Below are 16649 nucleotides of genomic sequence, written 5' to 3'. Positions count from 1 at the left end.
GGATGCCGAGGTCAGGCTCTGGCACAGAGAACCGGCGTCTTAAAGGGGAAGGTGTGCTTGCACCCGCCTGCTGGGAGCCTGTTCCTCCCCCAGCACCCTGATTTTGGGTGCAAGGGACACGGTTTGCCTGCTGCCTCCGGGCACCCCACTGATCACCCAGGAGCTGTGTTGGGGAGCCTAAGACAAACGTGTCCCAGGTTCCCTTCCACCTCCCCGGCACCGGGTGTCCTGAGCTCTGCCACCTGCTCTGCCCCTTAATGCCTCAGTCCCTAAGCAGGGGAGAAAAGGACCATTGTTCAGGGGCTTTGAGCAACAGGGGAGCTCCTCAGGACTGGAGGAGGAGGAGGAGGAAAGGCTCTCTCTGCCTCCAGGCACTACAGGCCCCTGCACCCTGTCTCCCTTGCTCCAGGCCATGGGTGCTCCAGGGATGGATGCTCCTGGACCTCTGGAGCCACACAGGGTGCCCCCTCACCGGGGGTCTCCATCCTGCTGCTGGAGCCACAGGTCTTCATCTGCCCACCCCGAAACAAGCAGAGACAAACACGTGTACACAGCACTCTTCTGTTCAAGCTAAAATTTATTCCTGCACAAGTCTCCCTTGTACAAGACACTTCCCACCCACCTTGCTTACACAGTAAACAAGCCACCTGCCAAGCAGCAACACTGCCCCAGTCCGGTACCTGCCGTGGGCAGCCCCTCCATCCTGCTCTGCCCTCTCCTGAGCCCCCCAGTATGGCCCAGCCTGGGTGGGATGCTGGAGAGTGCTCAGCCTGTGCCCACAGGGCCAGAAAGGGGGGAGCAGGATGGGTTGCTGGGTTGGACATAGCTGCCTTGCGGGCTGGGGCTGGGATTCTGCTGGGTCGGGCCCATCTCTCCTCCTGTTGCACCTCAGGCAAGGCAGGATGGGGAGGAGAATAAATTAGAGAAAAGGCTAAAAAGGCCACTGGCATTTGCTAGCTGTAGGACAGAGCAGCAGGGCAGGTGGGGATGTGCATCCCCAGGCACCCAGGGGGGCTCCTGATCGCAGGGGGAAGAAAACCCCAATTGCAGATGGTCCTGGAAAGCCACTGTCCTCCTTTTCCTCCACAGGACAGACGTTCCTGGGCAACCCCCATGGCCTCCCGCTCCCCTAAATGGTTTAAGGCACCGTCGTATGAGGAGGGAGGTAAAAACCTACCCAAAGCATCCCCCGGCACAAGTCCTTGGAGAGCCAGGAAGCAGTGAGGTGCTCCAGGCTGAGCAAAGTCCACTATAAATACAAATAAATTCCAGAAAATGTTCTCCTTCCTCGTGTCCGTGAGTCTGGGCCTGAACTCAGGCTGCTTTGAGGCGTGTGCATGGGGCAGCTACTGGGGACGTGCTGCCTGAGATGGGACGGAGGAAACTGAAGGGCCAGGGTCCTTAGCAAGGAGGTTCAGAAGTGCCAGGAGGAGGCCAGGAGCAGTTCTTGAATCCTCTGGGATGGCCAAGCAGAATGGGAGTGCCAAGAAGCCAGGAGTGATGAGGGAGGCTCTCCTGGGTCCCCAGCTCAGGGTGCTCCCCCAGGGGAGAAGAGGTCCTGGCTGAGTCAGTGGGACAGGCAGACCCATGCCCCCCCCAGAGTCCCTCGCTCAGCGTTTTTATTACACACCAACAAAAACCAAAACAAAATTAAAGGAAACAAACAAAAACAAAACAAAACAAAAACAAACAAAAAAAAAACCCCACAAAAAAAATAGAAAAGAAACAAAATAATAATAAAAAAGAAGCTAGAACATACTCTAAGGTAAAAACCAAATGCCAGTGACCAGGAGGTGCCTGAGCTGCCTGGGCCCTGCCCCACCACAGGCTGCCCTCCTCACTTGGGAGCTGGGGTGTCCTTGCCTGGGTTCTGCTCCCAGCCACCTCCAGCCTCCCACTGCAGCCACCTCGGGGTCTCTCCTCTTCACCTCCCTCTTGCACCTGGGTGGCAAAAGGCTGAAACCTGTAGGGGCTGGATCTGAGGGATGACACAGGGGTCCCCTGGGGAGGCCGGGCTGGCTACATGCGGGAGGAGGGGTTGGCCAGCTCATAGAAGAGCAGGTAGGCATCACTGCTGCGGACGTGGCTGGATGACATGGGGGTGACGCTGCAGAGATGGGGAGATTGTGCTGTCAGCAACGGGGAGGAGGCACCGGGATGCTCTGGGCAGGGTCTCCCCTCTTCCCCCACCCTTCAGCCACCCCTCAGCCTCACCGGGAGTCGTTGAAGCTGTGCCACTCGCTGGAGATGGGGCTCTTGCAGTAGGCGGTGTAGTGTCCCCCCATGGTGGTGCCCGAATGGTTGGAGACAGCGTAGAGGTTGTAAACAGCATGGTCTGCAGGGAGCAAAGGCAGTGCTCAGCCCTGCCCCACTCTTACCCCTCCTACCACCCCAGCATTGCACAGGGACCCATGAGGGACCCAGCCTGGAGCCCAGCAGGGAGGGCTCAGCACTCACTGCAGCTCTGCGAGGCAAATTCCCGGAGGTCGAGATCCTTCAGCTGGAAGTTGACAAAAGTGGTGAGCTTGCTCGCTCGTATCCTGGCCTCTGAGAAGCGTTTCAGGTCTTGGGGTGCGTGTCAAGGAGAAGAGAGACAAAGGAGAGCTTGCCAAGAACTGCCAGTCCCACCCCCACCCCAGCACCCCTTGGCCCCATCTCTCTGCCTGAAGGATACGAAGCACCAGGATCTTGGGGAACTTCTGGATGCTGAATTTCTTCGTGCACCTCGTCCTGGCTTTGCAGCGACAACACGTCTGTGGGACACAAAAAAGCATGGGAAGGAGGAAGAGGGCAGAGGTCAGCCCCACCAGGCACAGAGCCCACGGTCCTGGCAAAACAGGCGTGGAGGGAAAAGGGACCCATCCTGCACCAGGCCATGCCCACGTGGAACCATGCCCCAAACCCCGTACCGGTTTCTCGTCCCCGTCCAGCACATCCTCTTTGGTGAAGAGCCGTAGGCAGTCCATGAGGGTCACCTCCCCATAGCCTTTCTGTAGAAGTTCAGTGAACAGAGTGTCACTCTGTCAGGGACAAAGTGTGTGGGGCAAGGGTCTGGGGGGTTGCTGGGGACCCCTTACCTTGGGGATGGGGAGGGACAGGTCCCAGAAGGGATCAAAGGCTGTGGAGCAGTAGCCGCACTCACTGCAGGTCAGCGAACTCTTCAGCTGCCCCACGAAGAGGTCTGGGTGGAGGTGGGACAAAGCAGGGTGAGACCCCCAGGTGCCAAGCTGACCCCCAGCCCTTCCCTTGCCTCCTCTCTCCACAGCCCTGCTCACCACTTATGCGGCTGTCCTCCCTCTCCTGGTACCTCCTCCACATCTGACGGCTCTTCTCGTCATCACTGCAAGAGATGGAGTGGTCCTGAGTGTGGCCCCCATGACCCAGTCCCTAGGGACCCACATGGTCACTGGTAGTCCCCGGGCCAGGCTTGTCCATGGGGATTTTCCACTGTCTCCATCCCCACCAGCACTTACGGGAGGTGGTCCAGGGTGTCCGTGTTGGGCCGTGGCCGCACCAGCACCCGGTTCACCTCGCTGTGGAGCCCATCAAGGAGGAACCGCAGGAATTCCTGTGCATCCTGCTGGCTGCAAGACACGGGGCAGGGCTGGTGAGCAGAGGCAGGGGCTCAGCTCCCCCCTGCCAGCCCCACACTGACACCTCTTACTTGTATCCGACGAAGCGGGGAGCGTATCTCTGGATCTGGGTCTTGAACTCGGAGGGGCTCACGCTGTCGTTGGGGGATGAGGTCCAGAGCAGCTGCATAAGCTTTGCAAACTCTGTGTGTAGAGAGGGAGCTCAGTGGCACAGATAACCTTGGCCAGCTCTGGTGGCACAGCTCAGCACCCCACCTTCGGGTCCCCACGGTTGGTGCCATCCCCTCTGGTGACTTCCCACTGGCTGGTCACCCGCACACAAGTGGGTGGGAGTGCCCCAGGACGTGGGGGTGGCCCAGGGAGCAAGGAAATGCTGCAGGGAGGTGGTGTAGGGCTGACACGCTGCAGGGAGGGGGTGACTGAGGGTTACCTGACATGAGCGCAGTGCGCATGCGGCTGTTGTTGTTGAGGTCCCGCAGGTACTGGTTCTGCAGGCAGTAATCCCGCAGCTCCTTGGTGTTGCTCAGGCACTGCAGGATGGAGTTCATGAAGCACTGGGGGAGGCAGAAGAGAAAACCATGGCAACGGGAGGCAGAGGAGGCAGGCGGTGGCAGGGGGACACCTGGGGTGGGTGGGCAGAGGATAAGGATGAAGCAGTGTGGAGCATGGGAACCCCTTCCTCAGCCAGCACTGCTGGGAAGGGGGTGCAGGGAGGTGCTGGGGTGAGAGCGTGGTTGTGGGGGCGAGGAGAAGGGACAGGGGTTCTCACCACCCCAGAGACGTGCCTGCAGAAGAGCTCAGTGTGAGTTGGGGCCACAACTGGGGTAAGCACTCACCGTATTGCCAAGGTTTCGCAGACCAGTCAGCCCCTGCACTGCCTTGGAGCTCTGCAGAGAGAGGGAACAGGGCTCAGATAGTGCCTGGCACGGGGTGGCCATGCCTGTGGGCAGCTCACTGAGGCCACGGTGCCACTGGCATCCACCAACAGCCAACCCTCAAGTGCAAGCAGAGGCCTCATCCCTCTGTGGGTACCATGGGCAGAGCCAGCACCTCAGCTGCTCTCTGCACCAGTTGCATGCAGAACCATGGCCAAGGAGCCTGCAGGAAGCCATGGCTGGCCTGCCCCATACTGCTCACCCGGCTGCTGCTGCTCAGCTCCGTGGCCCAGGCCATGCACAGAGCTCAAAGTCCTCCCAGGCTGATGACACTGCTGCCCCATGCCCTGGGTGCGGGCCCCCCCACCCCTGCTCCCTCCCCTTGCCAGCCCTGCACCCCAGGCAGCAGGGGGGTGGCAGAGCCCCACGCCTGCCCCATGGCATCAGGAGATACACAGCACCCCATTGTTGTGTACCCCGCTGGGTGTTCCTTCCAGGACACCCTTTAAAAGCACAGCCCAGACTTTGGCACAGCAGCTTTGTGGGATGAAGTCCACCTGGGAAAGCCAGGCCCCAGGCATTGCCACTCTTTGCTGGAGAGATCAAGAGCACCGAGGGGTCTGGGGGGGACACACAGGGTTACCCCTCCTTCACCTAGTGCAGGACACTGGCTGCGGATGGGGGTGAGTGGTGGGAGCACAGCGATCTGCAGGCAAGCCTGGTGCAGAGGGTAGTGGTGGGGCAAAGCTCCTCAGAGCCCTGCGTAGAGCAGGGGTGGGGGGCAATGGGGTTTGTGAGGTCAGAACGCTGATCATGCCCCCTCAGCCTGAGCAGGTTTTTAGGACCCTCAGGCAAACACCTCAGTGGTGAAGAGGGGGAGGAGGAGAGGAGGGGAGGGGGCTCAGCAGCTCCAAAATAGCAGCAGCTGGTGTGTGTGTGTGTGGGAGGTGCTGAGCACCCAGCCCTGACAGCAGCCCAAAATAACCCAGATCCAGTTACACGTGCTCCTTAGCGACGGTGCAGACATCACCCACCACAGGGGGGACCCTCACCAGAGGGAACTCAACCACCTTGTGTGGGAACATGTGGCTCTGCTGGACTGACCCCTGAGTGCCACGCAAGTGTCCCCTCAGTGCTCAGCACACAGGGATGCCCCCAGCTGTGGCTTCTGTGGCTATCAGTGCTGGGGGGTGGCTGTGCAAAAGTGCCAGGCAACCACACTGCTTATCCCTGGGTGAGGACCCCCAAGCCAAGATCCAGGCTCAGCTGGGCAAGGGATGCCAGCAGATCCCTGTGGCAGGGAGGGTAGCAGCAACTCCAGGGAGCTGCCCCAGTGTGCTCCAGACAACCCCAGCAGACGCTGCTCATCCAGTTGCCCTAGCTGGGCAGCTCCCACCATGTGCCACGAGGGACCAGAGAGTCCTGCCAATGTGGGTGCAAACCTCCCCAGGGACCTGGCATTGTCTCCGTGACTGCCTGACCAGGCCAGGACCTGGGCTGCCCTCCCAGAGCCCAGAACACCCTCAGGGGAGGGCTGAGGCTGAGAGGGAGGGAGTCCGGGTGCTCCCACACCAAGCCTGTGTGCACTGAGGTCTTTTTCCCCCCCTGGTTTTCCCTTCCCTGGGTGACTCAACTCCAGCTAATCCCCCTCGCCCATCCAGGGCTTTATCTAGGACACGACACTGCTCAGAGGCGGCGAAGGAGAGATGGCTCACGCGGCGGTGGCTGGGGAGTCCCTGAGACTGCGCTGCAGGAGGGGGGGACAGGGGATGGGGACAAGGGACAAGATCGGTACTGTCGTGCCCCACCCGGGTCCCCCATGCCAGGTGCCAGTTGGGGCAGGAGAAGAGCTGAAGCAACCAGAATTACATAAGTGCAAAGATCCTGCCCTCCCTGCCACCTCCCCCTCACCCCCCGGCAGAGATCTGCCCCTGTGGCTCTGGGGACAGCCAAGCTCAGGCTGGTGACACTGCCAAGGGGCTAGCGTGGCCAGGAGCCCTTTCCTTGCAGCTGGTAGGCTGGGGCACCGGGACTTGGCCAAGGTCACCGCAGGGGCAGGGCTGGGAGAGAAACCCAGGTGTCCCGACACGTGCTAAGCCCTCTCCCTGCCCCTCCTGCAGGACACCGGGGCACCCCGGCCCCAGGGCCAGCCAGGACGGGCACCCCCCCCAGGCACCCCCTGGGATGTCGAGGGGGACCCCATCGCTGGCCAGGTGAGAGGGCAGGCGCTGCCCCTTCCCCACGCCCCCTCCTCTGCCCCCAGGTCGGAGGGCAGGGGCTGCGGGGAGCCGCGGGGCTCCTACCTTGGTCTTGTTGAGGACCAACCCGACGAAGGTGGAAACCAAGAGGGACCCCGGCATGGAGGTGCGAGGACGCAGGTCCTTGTGAAGGTCGGGGAGCGCGGGGGGCTCCTCGGGCAGCGTCACTGTGTAGGAGTCCCTCATGATGGCCCCGGTGGGCACGGCGAGAGGACGAGGGACAGAAACGGACGGGGGGCTGCTGGAGGGTGTCGAGGGGACACCCCTCGCCCAGGGCCAGCTGGTGCCTGGGGCACGGGGTCAGGCACACCGGCGCTCCGCTAGCGTTCGGCAGGGCAATGCCGGAGCCGGTGCCGGCTGCGGGGCTGACGGCACCTGAGCGGCTCTGACATCAAATGGGAGGAGAGGCGGCAGTCGGGTTCCGTGACGGCCAACCCCCGCCGCACCGCGTGGTACGGCCCAGCCGGCAGCCAGGGGGGCCCTCGAGGGGCGGCCGTGCCCGCTGGACGAGCTGCCGGCACACGGAGCCCGGCACCAGGGTCTGGGGGGGCTGCAGCCCCGGACCCCTCCTCTCCATCTCGGCAGCGGCGCTCCCCCCCTTTCCCCGGGACCGTCATCCCCCAGAATCGCGTTGGCATCACGGGGGTGGCAGCACCGTGCTCCCCCCCCCGGCTCCCGGGAATGGGGCTGCTGGGATCGGCCCCACGCCCCACGCGAAATATCGGTGGGCGCTGGGCAGGGAGCAGGTCTGGTCCAGCCGGGGGTCGTTCACTAAATCTGTCTGGGTAAAACTGCGATGCCTCACAGCGTGTGGGCGGCTGTGCCCAGCGAGGGGTCCGAGAGGGTTGGGGGGCTCCCGGGCATGACTCAGTGCCAGGCTGCCAGGCAGTGTCATTTGGGGGAACTGAGCAATGGCAGACAGTGCACACCTCCCCTCTTTGGGGGCTGCATTAGCACCAAGCTGGGAGGGGATGTCAGTGCCTTTCTTCTTTCCTGTGTGCCCTGTGAATAGCAAAGACCCCCACCTGGAGTCTTGCCTCTGAGCACTGGGTAAACTGAGGCACAGAGCAAGCAGGGCTCTGTCTTTTCTCCTGCGTCAAGGGCAGATGCGGAGGTTGGCAGGGAGCCCGGGTGTCCCCTGCATCCCAGTCCTGCATCTCCCTCTGCTTCACCTCTCTGACCGCAGAAGGGCGAGCAGCTGAGGCTTGCGACTGCTGCTGCTGGTGCCCCGGTGTCTTACCTACCCGCCCCGGGAAATTTCCACCTACAGCTGAGGCAGGCAGCAGAGCCGAGCTGCTCTGAGGACAGCCAGACTCCCCAGCCTCACCGGCGGTGTTGGAAGCACCAAGCAGAGCCTGCTTTCCTCTCATGCCAGCCCTCACCAATATATACCCCAAGCCAGAACCAGAGCCTGATGTTTGAATCTAATTGCTGCCAATGCAGCCTCTCCTGGCCGCGGTGAGAGCTCGGCACAGCCAGTGGAGGGGCTGGCGGTGGGGGGGGGAGGGATGGAGACTATTTTTGGCACCAGCAAAAAATATCTGAGGAGGCATCTTGCAGCGTTATTCATCTGCAGGGCCAGGGCTTTTTGCATCACAACAGGATGCTTGTCGTAATCCCTGCTTGCGTGTGCGTGTGTGTGTGTATATATATACACACCCTGTGGTGTGTACACCATACACAGGCAGGGACACAACGTGCACAGGGGGCTGCACACCCCCCTCAGCCTCACACGGACTGTGTGGGTGCCCTGCAGCACACTCCCACAGCCTAGCAGCCTGGGCCCCAGGGCCATGGCACAAACCTCTGTACTCATGCCAGCCAGGGCTCCTGCCACCCTGCCCTGCAGCATGCAGCCCGTGAGCAGGATCTGGCCCAGTGCACACCTTGCCCCAAGAACCATGCAAGGTGCTGGTACAGCACCCTCCCTGGGGATGTGCTGTGCTGGCAGAGCCCGTTCATTGCTCACCCCGTGTCCTGGTGACATCAGGCACCCAGAGCCAAGGACCAAATTCCCCTGGAGCTGGAGCAGCACGCAGGGCTCTTGGGGCAAAGCTGGAGCAGCAAAGAGAAGGATGACCCCATCAAGGAGGCATCACTCAGAACCAGCTCCTTGCCCTCAGCTGTTCTTTCTGCAGTAGTGACCTTCTGCCATGGGCAGAGGTTGCCATGGGCTGGGCTGGCACCAGCAAGGCAGGCAGGGTGAGGATTGGCTGCAGGCCAAAGGTGTCAGCTGCTCAGGATGGGACTGCAGGGAGCTGCTGGCGATTTTGTGGGTGGCTCTGGCCTTCTGACCCTATGTTCACCCAGGGTGGTTAATGGGGCGGCACAGCCGGGAGCCAAGCGTGGCCCTGCGTGGCACTGGTGGCTCAGCAGGCACAGACACTCACTGCAGCTGCACACAACCTCCCTTGGCCCTGCAGGATGGTAAACTGAGGCACAAAGTGATGATGTGAGTAGGCGCAGATGGGGGCATCCTCCTCCCTGGCTGCAAGCTCATCCGGATGGTGATGCAGAGGCAGGAAGTGGCTGTGGAAGAAGGGATGGGAGATGGCTCTGTGAGAGCCCTGCCATGCCCTGGCTCCGGTGGGAACAGGTGCTGCTGGCACTGCCCTCGGGGCTGGGTAATGGGGCAGAACCAATGGTAGTGCCAAGGCATCAACAGGTGCCCGAGTCTGGTTTATGATCGGTACATTTGCTTCCCAGCTTGGGAAAGGGAGGAAAAAAAGCAAAGGAGTGGAAAATGGCAGGTGTGCCCATCAAAACACCAAGGAAACCTAAGCCAGTGTCACTGATCCAGCTTCCCGGACTGTCCTGGCACAGATGCCCACCCCAGCACCTTGTGCAATCTCCCAACCCCTGCTCACCTTTGCCACCTGTCAGCTCTGTCTTGGCAGCATTTTCCTGCAGCCCACAAGACCAACTCAGACCCTGCTGCCCCATGGTGTGTGGTGCAGCTGGCTCTGGGGTGGAGAGTGCTGCTTATCCTCCTGACTTGGCAGATGACAGTGGGGCAGAGCCACAGGGAAGCAAAGGGCAGGTCAGACTCTGCACTGGGGCAGATCAGCCTCTACCATGAGTGAATGAAGGCCAACTGGAAAGAGAGCAGGAGACAACACGGGCAGAGCCCGACCAGATCTTGGAAGGAAACCTGAGTGGAAAATTACCAGGCTGCTCCCCTGTGCACCCAAGCTGGTCTGTGTGCGTGATGCCTGCTCCTGGCCCGGGCTGAGGCTCTGGGGATGGTGCAGCACCAATTGCTGGTGCACCCCAACACCTGGGGCACCAAGTGCCTGCCCCTGTGAATGATGCAGCCACTGCCACACAGAATCTGCTGCTTCCCTGGCTGCCATGGCCCGTGCTGGGGCACAGATCCCCAAGATGGCAGCAGCAAACCATGCCAAGGATCAGGCATCAAAGGGCATGGGGACGGATGGGAAAACCTGACCAGCAGTTGGGCACCAAGTCACTCTGCTAGAGCCAGCACCAGCAAAACCTGCCTTACCCAGCTGGGTGAGCAGCTAGCCCTCTCATGTCACCTTCTCTAGCTGGGACAAGGCAGCAGGACACCCTCTTCAGCCCCACACTGGGCTGGGAGGGAGCAGAGGACGGGGAACATGGGCAGAGTCATCTGCGTGGGGACAATGTGCCACCATGGTGTACATATGTGATCACACACAGATGTGTGCACCCATTTTGCATGCAGGAGGGTGTGAGCACTCCCATGTGTGCCACCACCCACTGTCACACACACGTACAGAAAGGTCCTGCCAGCACGGGGGCACCCTCAGCCTCACAGCACCCATGTGGAGCCCTGTGAGCTGTGCTCCCAGCAGTGCTGGGGAGTGAAGAACACAGCCCCACAGAGGACACCTGCCTGCCCACACAGGGCTGTCTCAGCAGCTCTGGCCAGGAGTGCTGTGCCAGCAAGGGCAGCTTGGAGAGTCAGCAGCATGGCACAGACACAGAAACTGAGGCACAGAGCAGTGCATCGAGATCCCCAGGGAGAGCCCACGAGATGCACCCCCCCCCATCCCTGGCTCAGCACTGACCAGATACCCCACCACAGCCTGGATTCATCCCCCACCCCATCAGGCACCACGTACCATGGGGTCCCGGGCGGGTGCGTCACTGTAGCCATCACTCCTCTCGCAGGGCTGGCTGGTGCAGCGGGGGCCCGAGGGGGGCAGGACAGAGCCCAGGGGGGCCTGCGAGGGGCTGAGGGGGCCCGTGGAGAAGCTGCTTTTCCTCCCGTAGCTCTCCAGGTATCCACGGACATAGTCAGAGTGAGCAGCAGCCTGGTAGAGACCCTGCAGGGGGCCGAGCTCCTGGTGGCCCCTGGTGGGCGAGTAGGCACTGTCCGAGGTGTGCAGCCCCGAAAATTCCCGTGCCAGGTCTGAGTGGCTGATGGATTTGTGACGGCTGAGAGGTGACGTGGTGGGCAGATAGGCTGGGAGGCTGCTGGGCCCCCCCGTGAAGGTGTAACAGGCACCCCCACTCAGCCCACCCCCGGGTGAGCGGGGCTGGGTGCGGATGTACGTGGGGCTCAGGCGGATGCTGGAGTCGGGGTAGAGGGGCAGTCGGCTGCTGTCATAGCCACTGGTTGGGGACAGCCCCATGTGGTGGTACCGGGGGGAGCCCAGGTAGCTGGATTTGAAGCCAATTTTGCTGCTGTCTGCATAGGAAGTGGACACGGTAGATCCATAGGAGGTGTAGGAGCTGTGGGCACTGGGCACCTTGCTGTAGGTGGTCTCGGCATAGCGGGATGAGTCCACGTATCGCTTCAGGGTGGAGGAGAGCTGGGACATGCTGGAGGATGGGGTGCAGAGGGCTCTCCGGGAGGCATCGACTGCAAGCAAAGAAGCCCACGGTCAGCTTCCACATCCCAAAGTCAGCAGAATGTGACACTGATCACCAGCATCCACCCCGTAGCTCATGGCTGAGACAGGCAGGGGTAACTGACTGATCAAGCCAGCCCAGCACCTTCCTCTGCTCATCCTCTGCCAAGCATCAGGGCTTGGCAGGGTGCTGGCCTTTTCCACCTTTTCACTGCTAACACACACCATGTGTGGCTGAGAGGTAAACTGAGGCAAGGTCAGGAAATGAGTGCTGGAGTCCTGGCCATCCACCCCTTGGTGCCCAACACCAGGCAGTGGCTGAAGACTTTGATGCAGCCACAACCACTCAGGGGCCTTCAGGGGCTGTGGGGACAGCTGGGGATGCCCTCATTCAGGAACCTGGCCACCCAAGCACCCTGCTCCTCTCCCTGCCAGCCCCCCATCAGTCATTCAAGCTGAACAAGTGGGCTCTGTGCCCGCCCCCAGCCAGGCAGAGCCAGTCCACAGGGTGGGAAACAGCCCAGCACTCAGCCTTGAGAGGGAGCTGGTGGCTTCTTCCCCATGACACCTACATGGGACAGGAGAGGAGCATAGGAGGGACAGGAACAGTGTCCCCCAGAGCACATCGGAGCCAGCCCAGAGCTGGGAGAGGGCAGCGTGGTAGCCAACAGCTTCCTGCACCTGGAAACGCAGACTGTCCGGGGATGGAGGGAAGTTTTCTGTCGGCACACAGGCTGATGGGCTGATGGCTGCTCCCCTACCTGTCCTGGGGCTGCTGCTGGTACCGGGGTGGGCAGGACCCCCGCCGGGATCCTCTGTCCTGGAATTGCCGGCGCTCAGCTCCCCGGGTGCCTGGCGTTCTTTCCCTGGCAGGACAGTGGCTCATGTGGCTCGGAGAGTCTCCAATCACCCGGGAGATGACCCTGATTCAGAGGCTTTTCCCAGCCCAGCCGGGGCGGGCTCTGGCCCTGCTCCAAGCCAGGAGGTGACGGAGACCGTGCCTGGCCCGGCCCTTGCGCAGCTCCGGCAGCACGCAGGGGGCAGCCAGCCTTGGGGTGCCGGATCCCCAGCCAGAGGAGTCACCACAGCATCCTGATCAGAGCTCAGGACTCCCCGGGGATGTCTATCACCTGTCCGGAACCTCCCTGCCTCGGCCAGGACGTGCGTGCCCTGCATTTTTCATGTCAGGCATCCAAAAGCCATCCCCGTGACACCGGAGCAGCAGGAAGGAGCCGTGCAGAGCAGGGATGAGTCCCGTGGCTCCACAGACCCTGGGGGTGATGGGTGAGGTGGCTGTGCTGTCAGCCACCCCTGGCCATCTAGTCCCAGGGTGGAAATGCCCTGGGACTGCTTTTAGGAGGTGGTGGTGAGAAGCACCATCCAGTCACCGTGGCCTCCTGGCTGGCAGCCTGGCTTTTTGGCCATCTGGCTGCATCCTGGTTGCTGTTGTTATTGCCCAGGGAGCAATCGTCCCACAGAGGAGAGGAAACTATTTACAAGCAAGAGCAAGGTGGAGTGCACAGACCTGTTTGGGAACAGAGGCTGAGAGGTGAATAATCAGCTCCCAGGCAAGTTCTCCACAAAACACCCAACTCCTCTTGGCCAGGCAGTGGCCACCCTCGCCTTCACGAAGAGGGCCCAGAAGTGGTTCTGCCAGCCAGGATTCAACATGAATGTGGAGAATTTCACTCCAGAGGGATGTGGGACCCCAGCCAAGGAACTGGCACCCCCCACAGGCACCAGTGTGAGAGCAATGGAGGCCCTGGGCTCCCAGGGAGCCAGCCCATGCCTGGCTGCCTGCCTTGCTGGTATGTGGAGCAGCTAGGCATGGGGGGGACCTCTCCCAGCTGCCTCTGTTCCTTATCCCTTTATCCAGGAGATACGATCTGGGCTTCAGACAGGTGCCTCAGTGCCAGTTCAGCCCCATGCCATCACCCAGTGCCAGCCATGCCAGCTATTTCTGATAGTACCCTGGGCCATCACCCAGTGCCAGAGATGCCTGTCCCCTCCTGCTGTGCCGGGCCAGCACCAGCACCACACCAGGAGCAGTTTCCCATGGGTGTGCACAGGGTGCATCTGACCCGGGAGAGCCACTGTCTCGGGACTGGGAGGGCAGCAGGTGCTTTCTGGCAGCAGGACAGAGCAAACATGTGCCCTGGAGATGCTGGGGATCCGATGGCAGGATGTGGGGGTCAGGAGGAGGAGTCTGCCCCAGGTACCGCAGCTCTCCCATTGGCGTTGTGGGAATGAAGGGAATTGAATACTTACCATGGAGCAACGTCGCATCTGCTAGGACTGCCTGCGCTGCCGAGTCCTCAGAGTCCCCATGTCACATCAGAGACGACCCCAGGGCTGTGGGTGAGCAGAACGTGCCAGGACCCAGAGGAGCCGAGGGAGTGTGAGAAAACCCCGGTTCCTCCCAGCGCTTCCTGGCCCCTCCCTGCCCGTAATAGTGCTGAGTTTTCCTGCTGCCTGGCGAAGCCCTGGGGCTGGCACGGCTGAGTCAGGCTTTCTGCACCCTCATCATCCTCCCAGGGATGTCTGTCAGGGGAAGCTGAGGCACAGGAATGTCCGGTCAACCCTCACGTGGACCGCTGGCACCCAGCACCAGGGACCCGGGTGCCAGGGCACCTTGGGGTTGCTGGGGTGTCATGCCAATGGGGAGCTCATCCCAAAGCTGGGAGGCAATCCCTGGAAGCAGACACTCTGTTCCTTCTCTGGCCTCTGTAGCCCCCCTGTTTGTGGCCCTGTGGCCCGGTGGCCCGGTGGCAGCTGTCCCCCTTGGTGGCCCTGGAGCCCCAGGGCAGGCTCAGCTTACACAGCACTGGCTCCATCCAAGGTGTTGCAGCACAGCTGCTTCTCGTTTACGCAGGCTTGGAGCTGTGTCCTCTCTCCTCTGAGACACAATGTCCCAGCCCGGAGGTTACATGGGAGCTCGCAACCCACAACAACAGAGAACAGGAGAGGGGGAGGACTCTGTAAGAAGCACTTTGTTTGGTCCAATCTGCAAGTGGCCTGGGGTGGAGGGGCTCTGTGTCCACCTGGCAGGCAAGGGATCCCTTTGGGGTGTCTGCATTTCCCTCTAGGATGGCTGTCTGTGAGCAGCCCTGGGGTGAATGTGCTGCAAAGCATTTCCTCCTTGCACGGGGCTGGAGTCACTAAGGAGTGCCCTGAGTCAGCAGATAGAGACCCTAGTGCCCTGGCTGCCTGGCAGCCCTTCTCCCAGCCCTGCTGCAGTACTTGGGGAGAAGCCCCCCTGGCTCCAGCACTGCCCCCCCCCCTCTCTTTTTTGTTTGCACACCCCAGAGAGACAGGACCTGCTCAAGGTCATGCATGTAGCTGGGGCCATCCTGGACAGGGCCCTTCCCCTACAAGCCACTGGGCCTGAGAATCCTCCAAATTCACCCCACATGTGCTGGGCAAGGAGTCATCACCCTGGGCTCACTCTGTGCTGCTGACACATACCCACTCGGCTGCAGAACCTGCTACTCACAGCTCCTGGGCTACCCCCCAGGCAGTAAAACCCCAAACCCATGGGGGAACCTTGATGTAAGACCCAGGGCATGTGTTGCTTTGAGGTCTGCGGGTGGAAAAAAAGGGACCCCAGGGAAGCATCTGAGCAAAGGGCTCTGCCCATGCTGGGGGAAAAGGAGAGTGCCAGGGAGAGCAGTTTGTTGGAGGAGAGCTGCCAAGCTCTCGTGTGTGAACTCTGAACCTGCTCTCCAGAGATGCAGAGACTGTAAACCTCTCCCCCCATGGTTTTACCCAGCCAGAGGACATAGGGAGCAGTTTTGCCAGCACCTCGGGGTCTCTGATGTTGCAGCCCCCCTCCCCAGGGCACCCCCTCTACTCACCTGCTTGTGGGTCGGGTGCGAGGCACGGCGGGGGGCAAGCAGCGGGTGGTGGGATGATGCCCACAGGGCTGAATGTGGGGAGAGGATCCTGGCTCCTCCGAGCTCTTCCTTTGGGGCTGGAGGAGAGTGAGGGATGTGGAGGGGCTGGCAGCACCCAGCCCTTGGCAAGGGGATAGACCACCCCCCAGCTCAGCTCCTCCACCCTGCAGGGAGTGGATGCGATGGCCGGAGGGGGCTGAGCCGAAGGGCTGTGGGGCCACATAAAAACACCACCACAGATATTCATGGCTCAGGTTACCAGCTAGATAAATATAGTGACTTTATCTGACCTCACAGGGCGTTGAAATGCTCCTCTCGCATTCCAGCTTCTGGAGGCTTAAAGGGGACGTCAGCCTCAGGGGACTGGTGGCCCATGGCAAGGGGTGTGCTGGCAGAGGGGCTGTGGGAATGGAGAAGGATGACTGAGAGTCAGAGTGGGAAGGGGAGAGGCTTGGGAGGGTGATGGGAGTCCAGGAGGGAAAGAATGGATGGAGGGTTCATAGAGGGAGCAACTTGATGTGGCAAGGGAGGCAGAAAGAGGGGATGTCCATGGCTGCCAGTAGGGTCTGGAGCAGAACATCAAGGTGAAGGGAAGAGGTGGTCTGGGTTTTGCCCCCCTTGAGGCAAGACTTAGGGAAAAGAGCCCCTTAAGATGGAGCTGGCATCACCTAAGATGGTGATGCAGGCACAGGAGCACCCACCCCTCATGCCTGACCCACCCAGGACAGCGTGGCCTGGCTGTACACGGCACCTGGGCGGCTGTGACTCAGTGAGCACCTGCCAAGGATAATTAGGAGGGATGCAATTAGGGTGGCATTTTCCTCCCTCCTGCCTGGCTCCAGCCCTTAAACAGGGAGGGCCACGCGTCTGGGTGTTACTCTGGGAGGCTGCTGCAGGGTGGTGTTAGGGGATGGTGAAGAGGCCCCACTCCCAAATCCATGGGTGAGTGTGTCCTGCAGTCCCCACCTCTCAGGATGGAATGTTGGTCCTGGGCAGGGAGCAGGACATGGCTGCTCCAGATGCTCTGGAGGATGTGGGAGCCCCTGGCACCCTCAGAGGTAGTACTCAGGAATGGGCATGCAGGAAGGACCTTAGCATGACAGGCACACCACCCCAGGGGCAGGAGAACACTCAGCCCCTCTCCCACATGTGCTCCCACCCCAGCAATTCCCACCCTGGAGGATGGCTGGGC

At 61.3% G+C, this 16649-nt stretch overlaps 1 protein-coding gene across 2 annotated transcripts; it reads right to left on the bottom strand.

The window, feature by feature from the left end:
- Window positions 1-559: 559 nt before the first annotated feature.
- Window positions 560-15699, bottom strand: USP2 (ubiquitin specific peptidase 2). 2 transcript variants are annotated; one of them, XM_008498403.2, is made up of 13 exons: window positions 15419-15699; window positions 10833-11575; window positions 4430-4480; window positions 4024-4147; window positions 3665-3776; window positions 3474-3584; window positions 3276-3340; window positions 3078-3181; window positions 2910-2990; window positions 2675-2753; window positions 2458-2565; window positions 2215-2335; window positions 560-2107 (listed from the first exon to the last, which is right to left on the bottom strand). In XM_008498403.2, exons 1-13 carry the CDS (start codon window positions 15678-15680, stop codon window positions 2020-2022), a joined length of 2049 nt encoding a protein of 682 aa, XP_008496625.2. In that variant the 5' UTR covers window positions 15681-15699; the 3' UTR covers window positions 560-2019. The 2 variants fall into 2 exon arrangements, with proteins under 2 accessions (XP_008496625.2, XP_008496633.1); XM_008498411.2 differs by lacking the exons at window positions 10833-11575; window positions 15419-15699 and adding an exon at window positions 6772-7110.
- Between the last annotated feature and the right edge of the window lie 950 nt (window positions 15700-16649).

This window comes from Calypte anna, chromosome 24 (genome assembly GCF_003957555.1).
Source record: "Calypte anna isolate BGI_N300 chromosome 24, bCalAnn1_v1.p, whole genome shotgun sequence".
In the NCBI taxonomy this organism is placed as follows: domain Eukaryota; kingdom Metazoa; phylum Chordata; class Aves; order Apodiformes; family Trochilidae; genus Calypte; species Calypte anna.
This window is presented reverse-complemented; position numbering and strand designations above follow the sequence as displayed.

Excerpts from the sequence above, each read along its gene's own strand:
- USP2 (XM_008498403.2), bottom strand. The coding sequence starts at position 15,680 with ATGTGGCCCCACAGCCCTTCGGCTCAGCCCCCTCCGGCCATCGCATCC. Across the intron at positions 3,341-3,473 it reads GACACCCTGGACCACCTCCC|TGATGACGAGAAGAGCCGTC; the intron begins GTAAGTGCTGGT and ends CATCTCTTGCAG. Across the intron at positions 2,336-2,457 it reads ATTTGCCTCGCAGAGCTGCA|ACCATGCTGTTTACAACCTC; the intron begins GTGAGTGCTGAG and ends TGCTCCCTGCAG.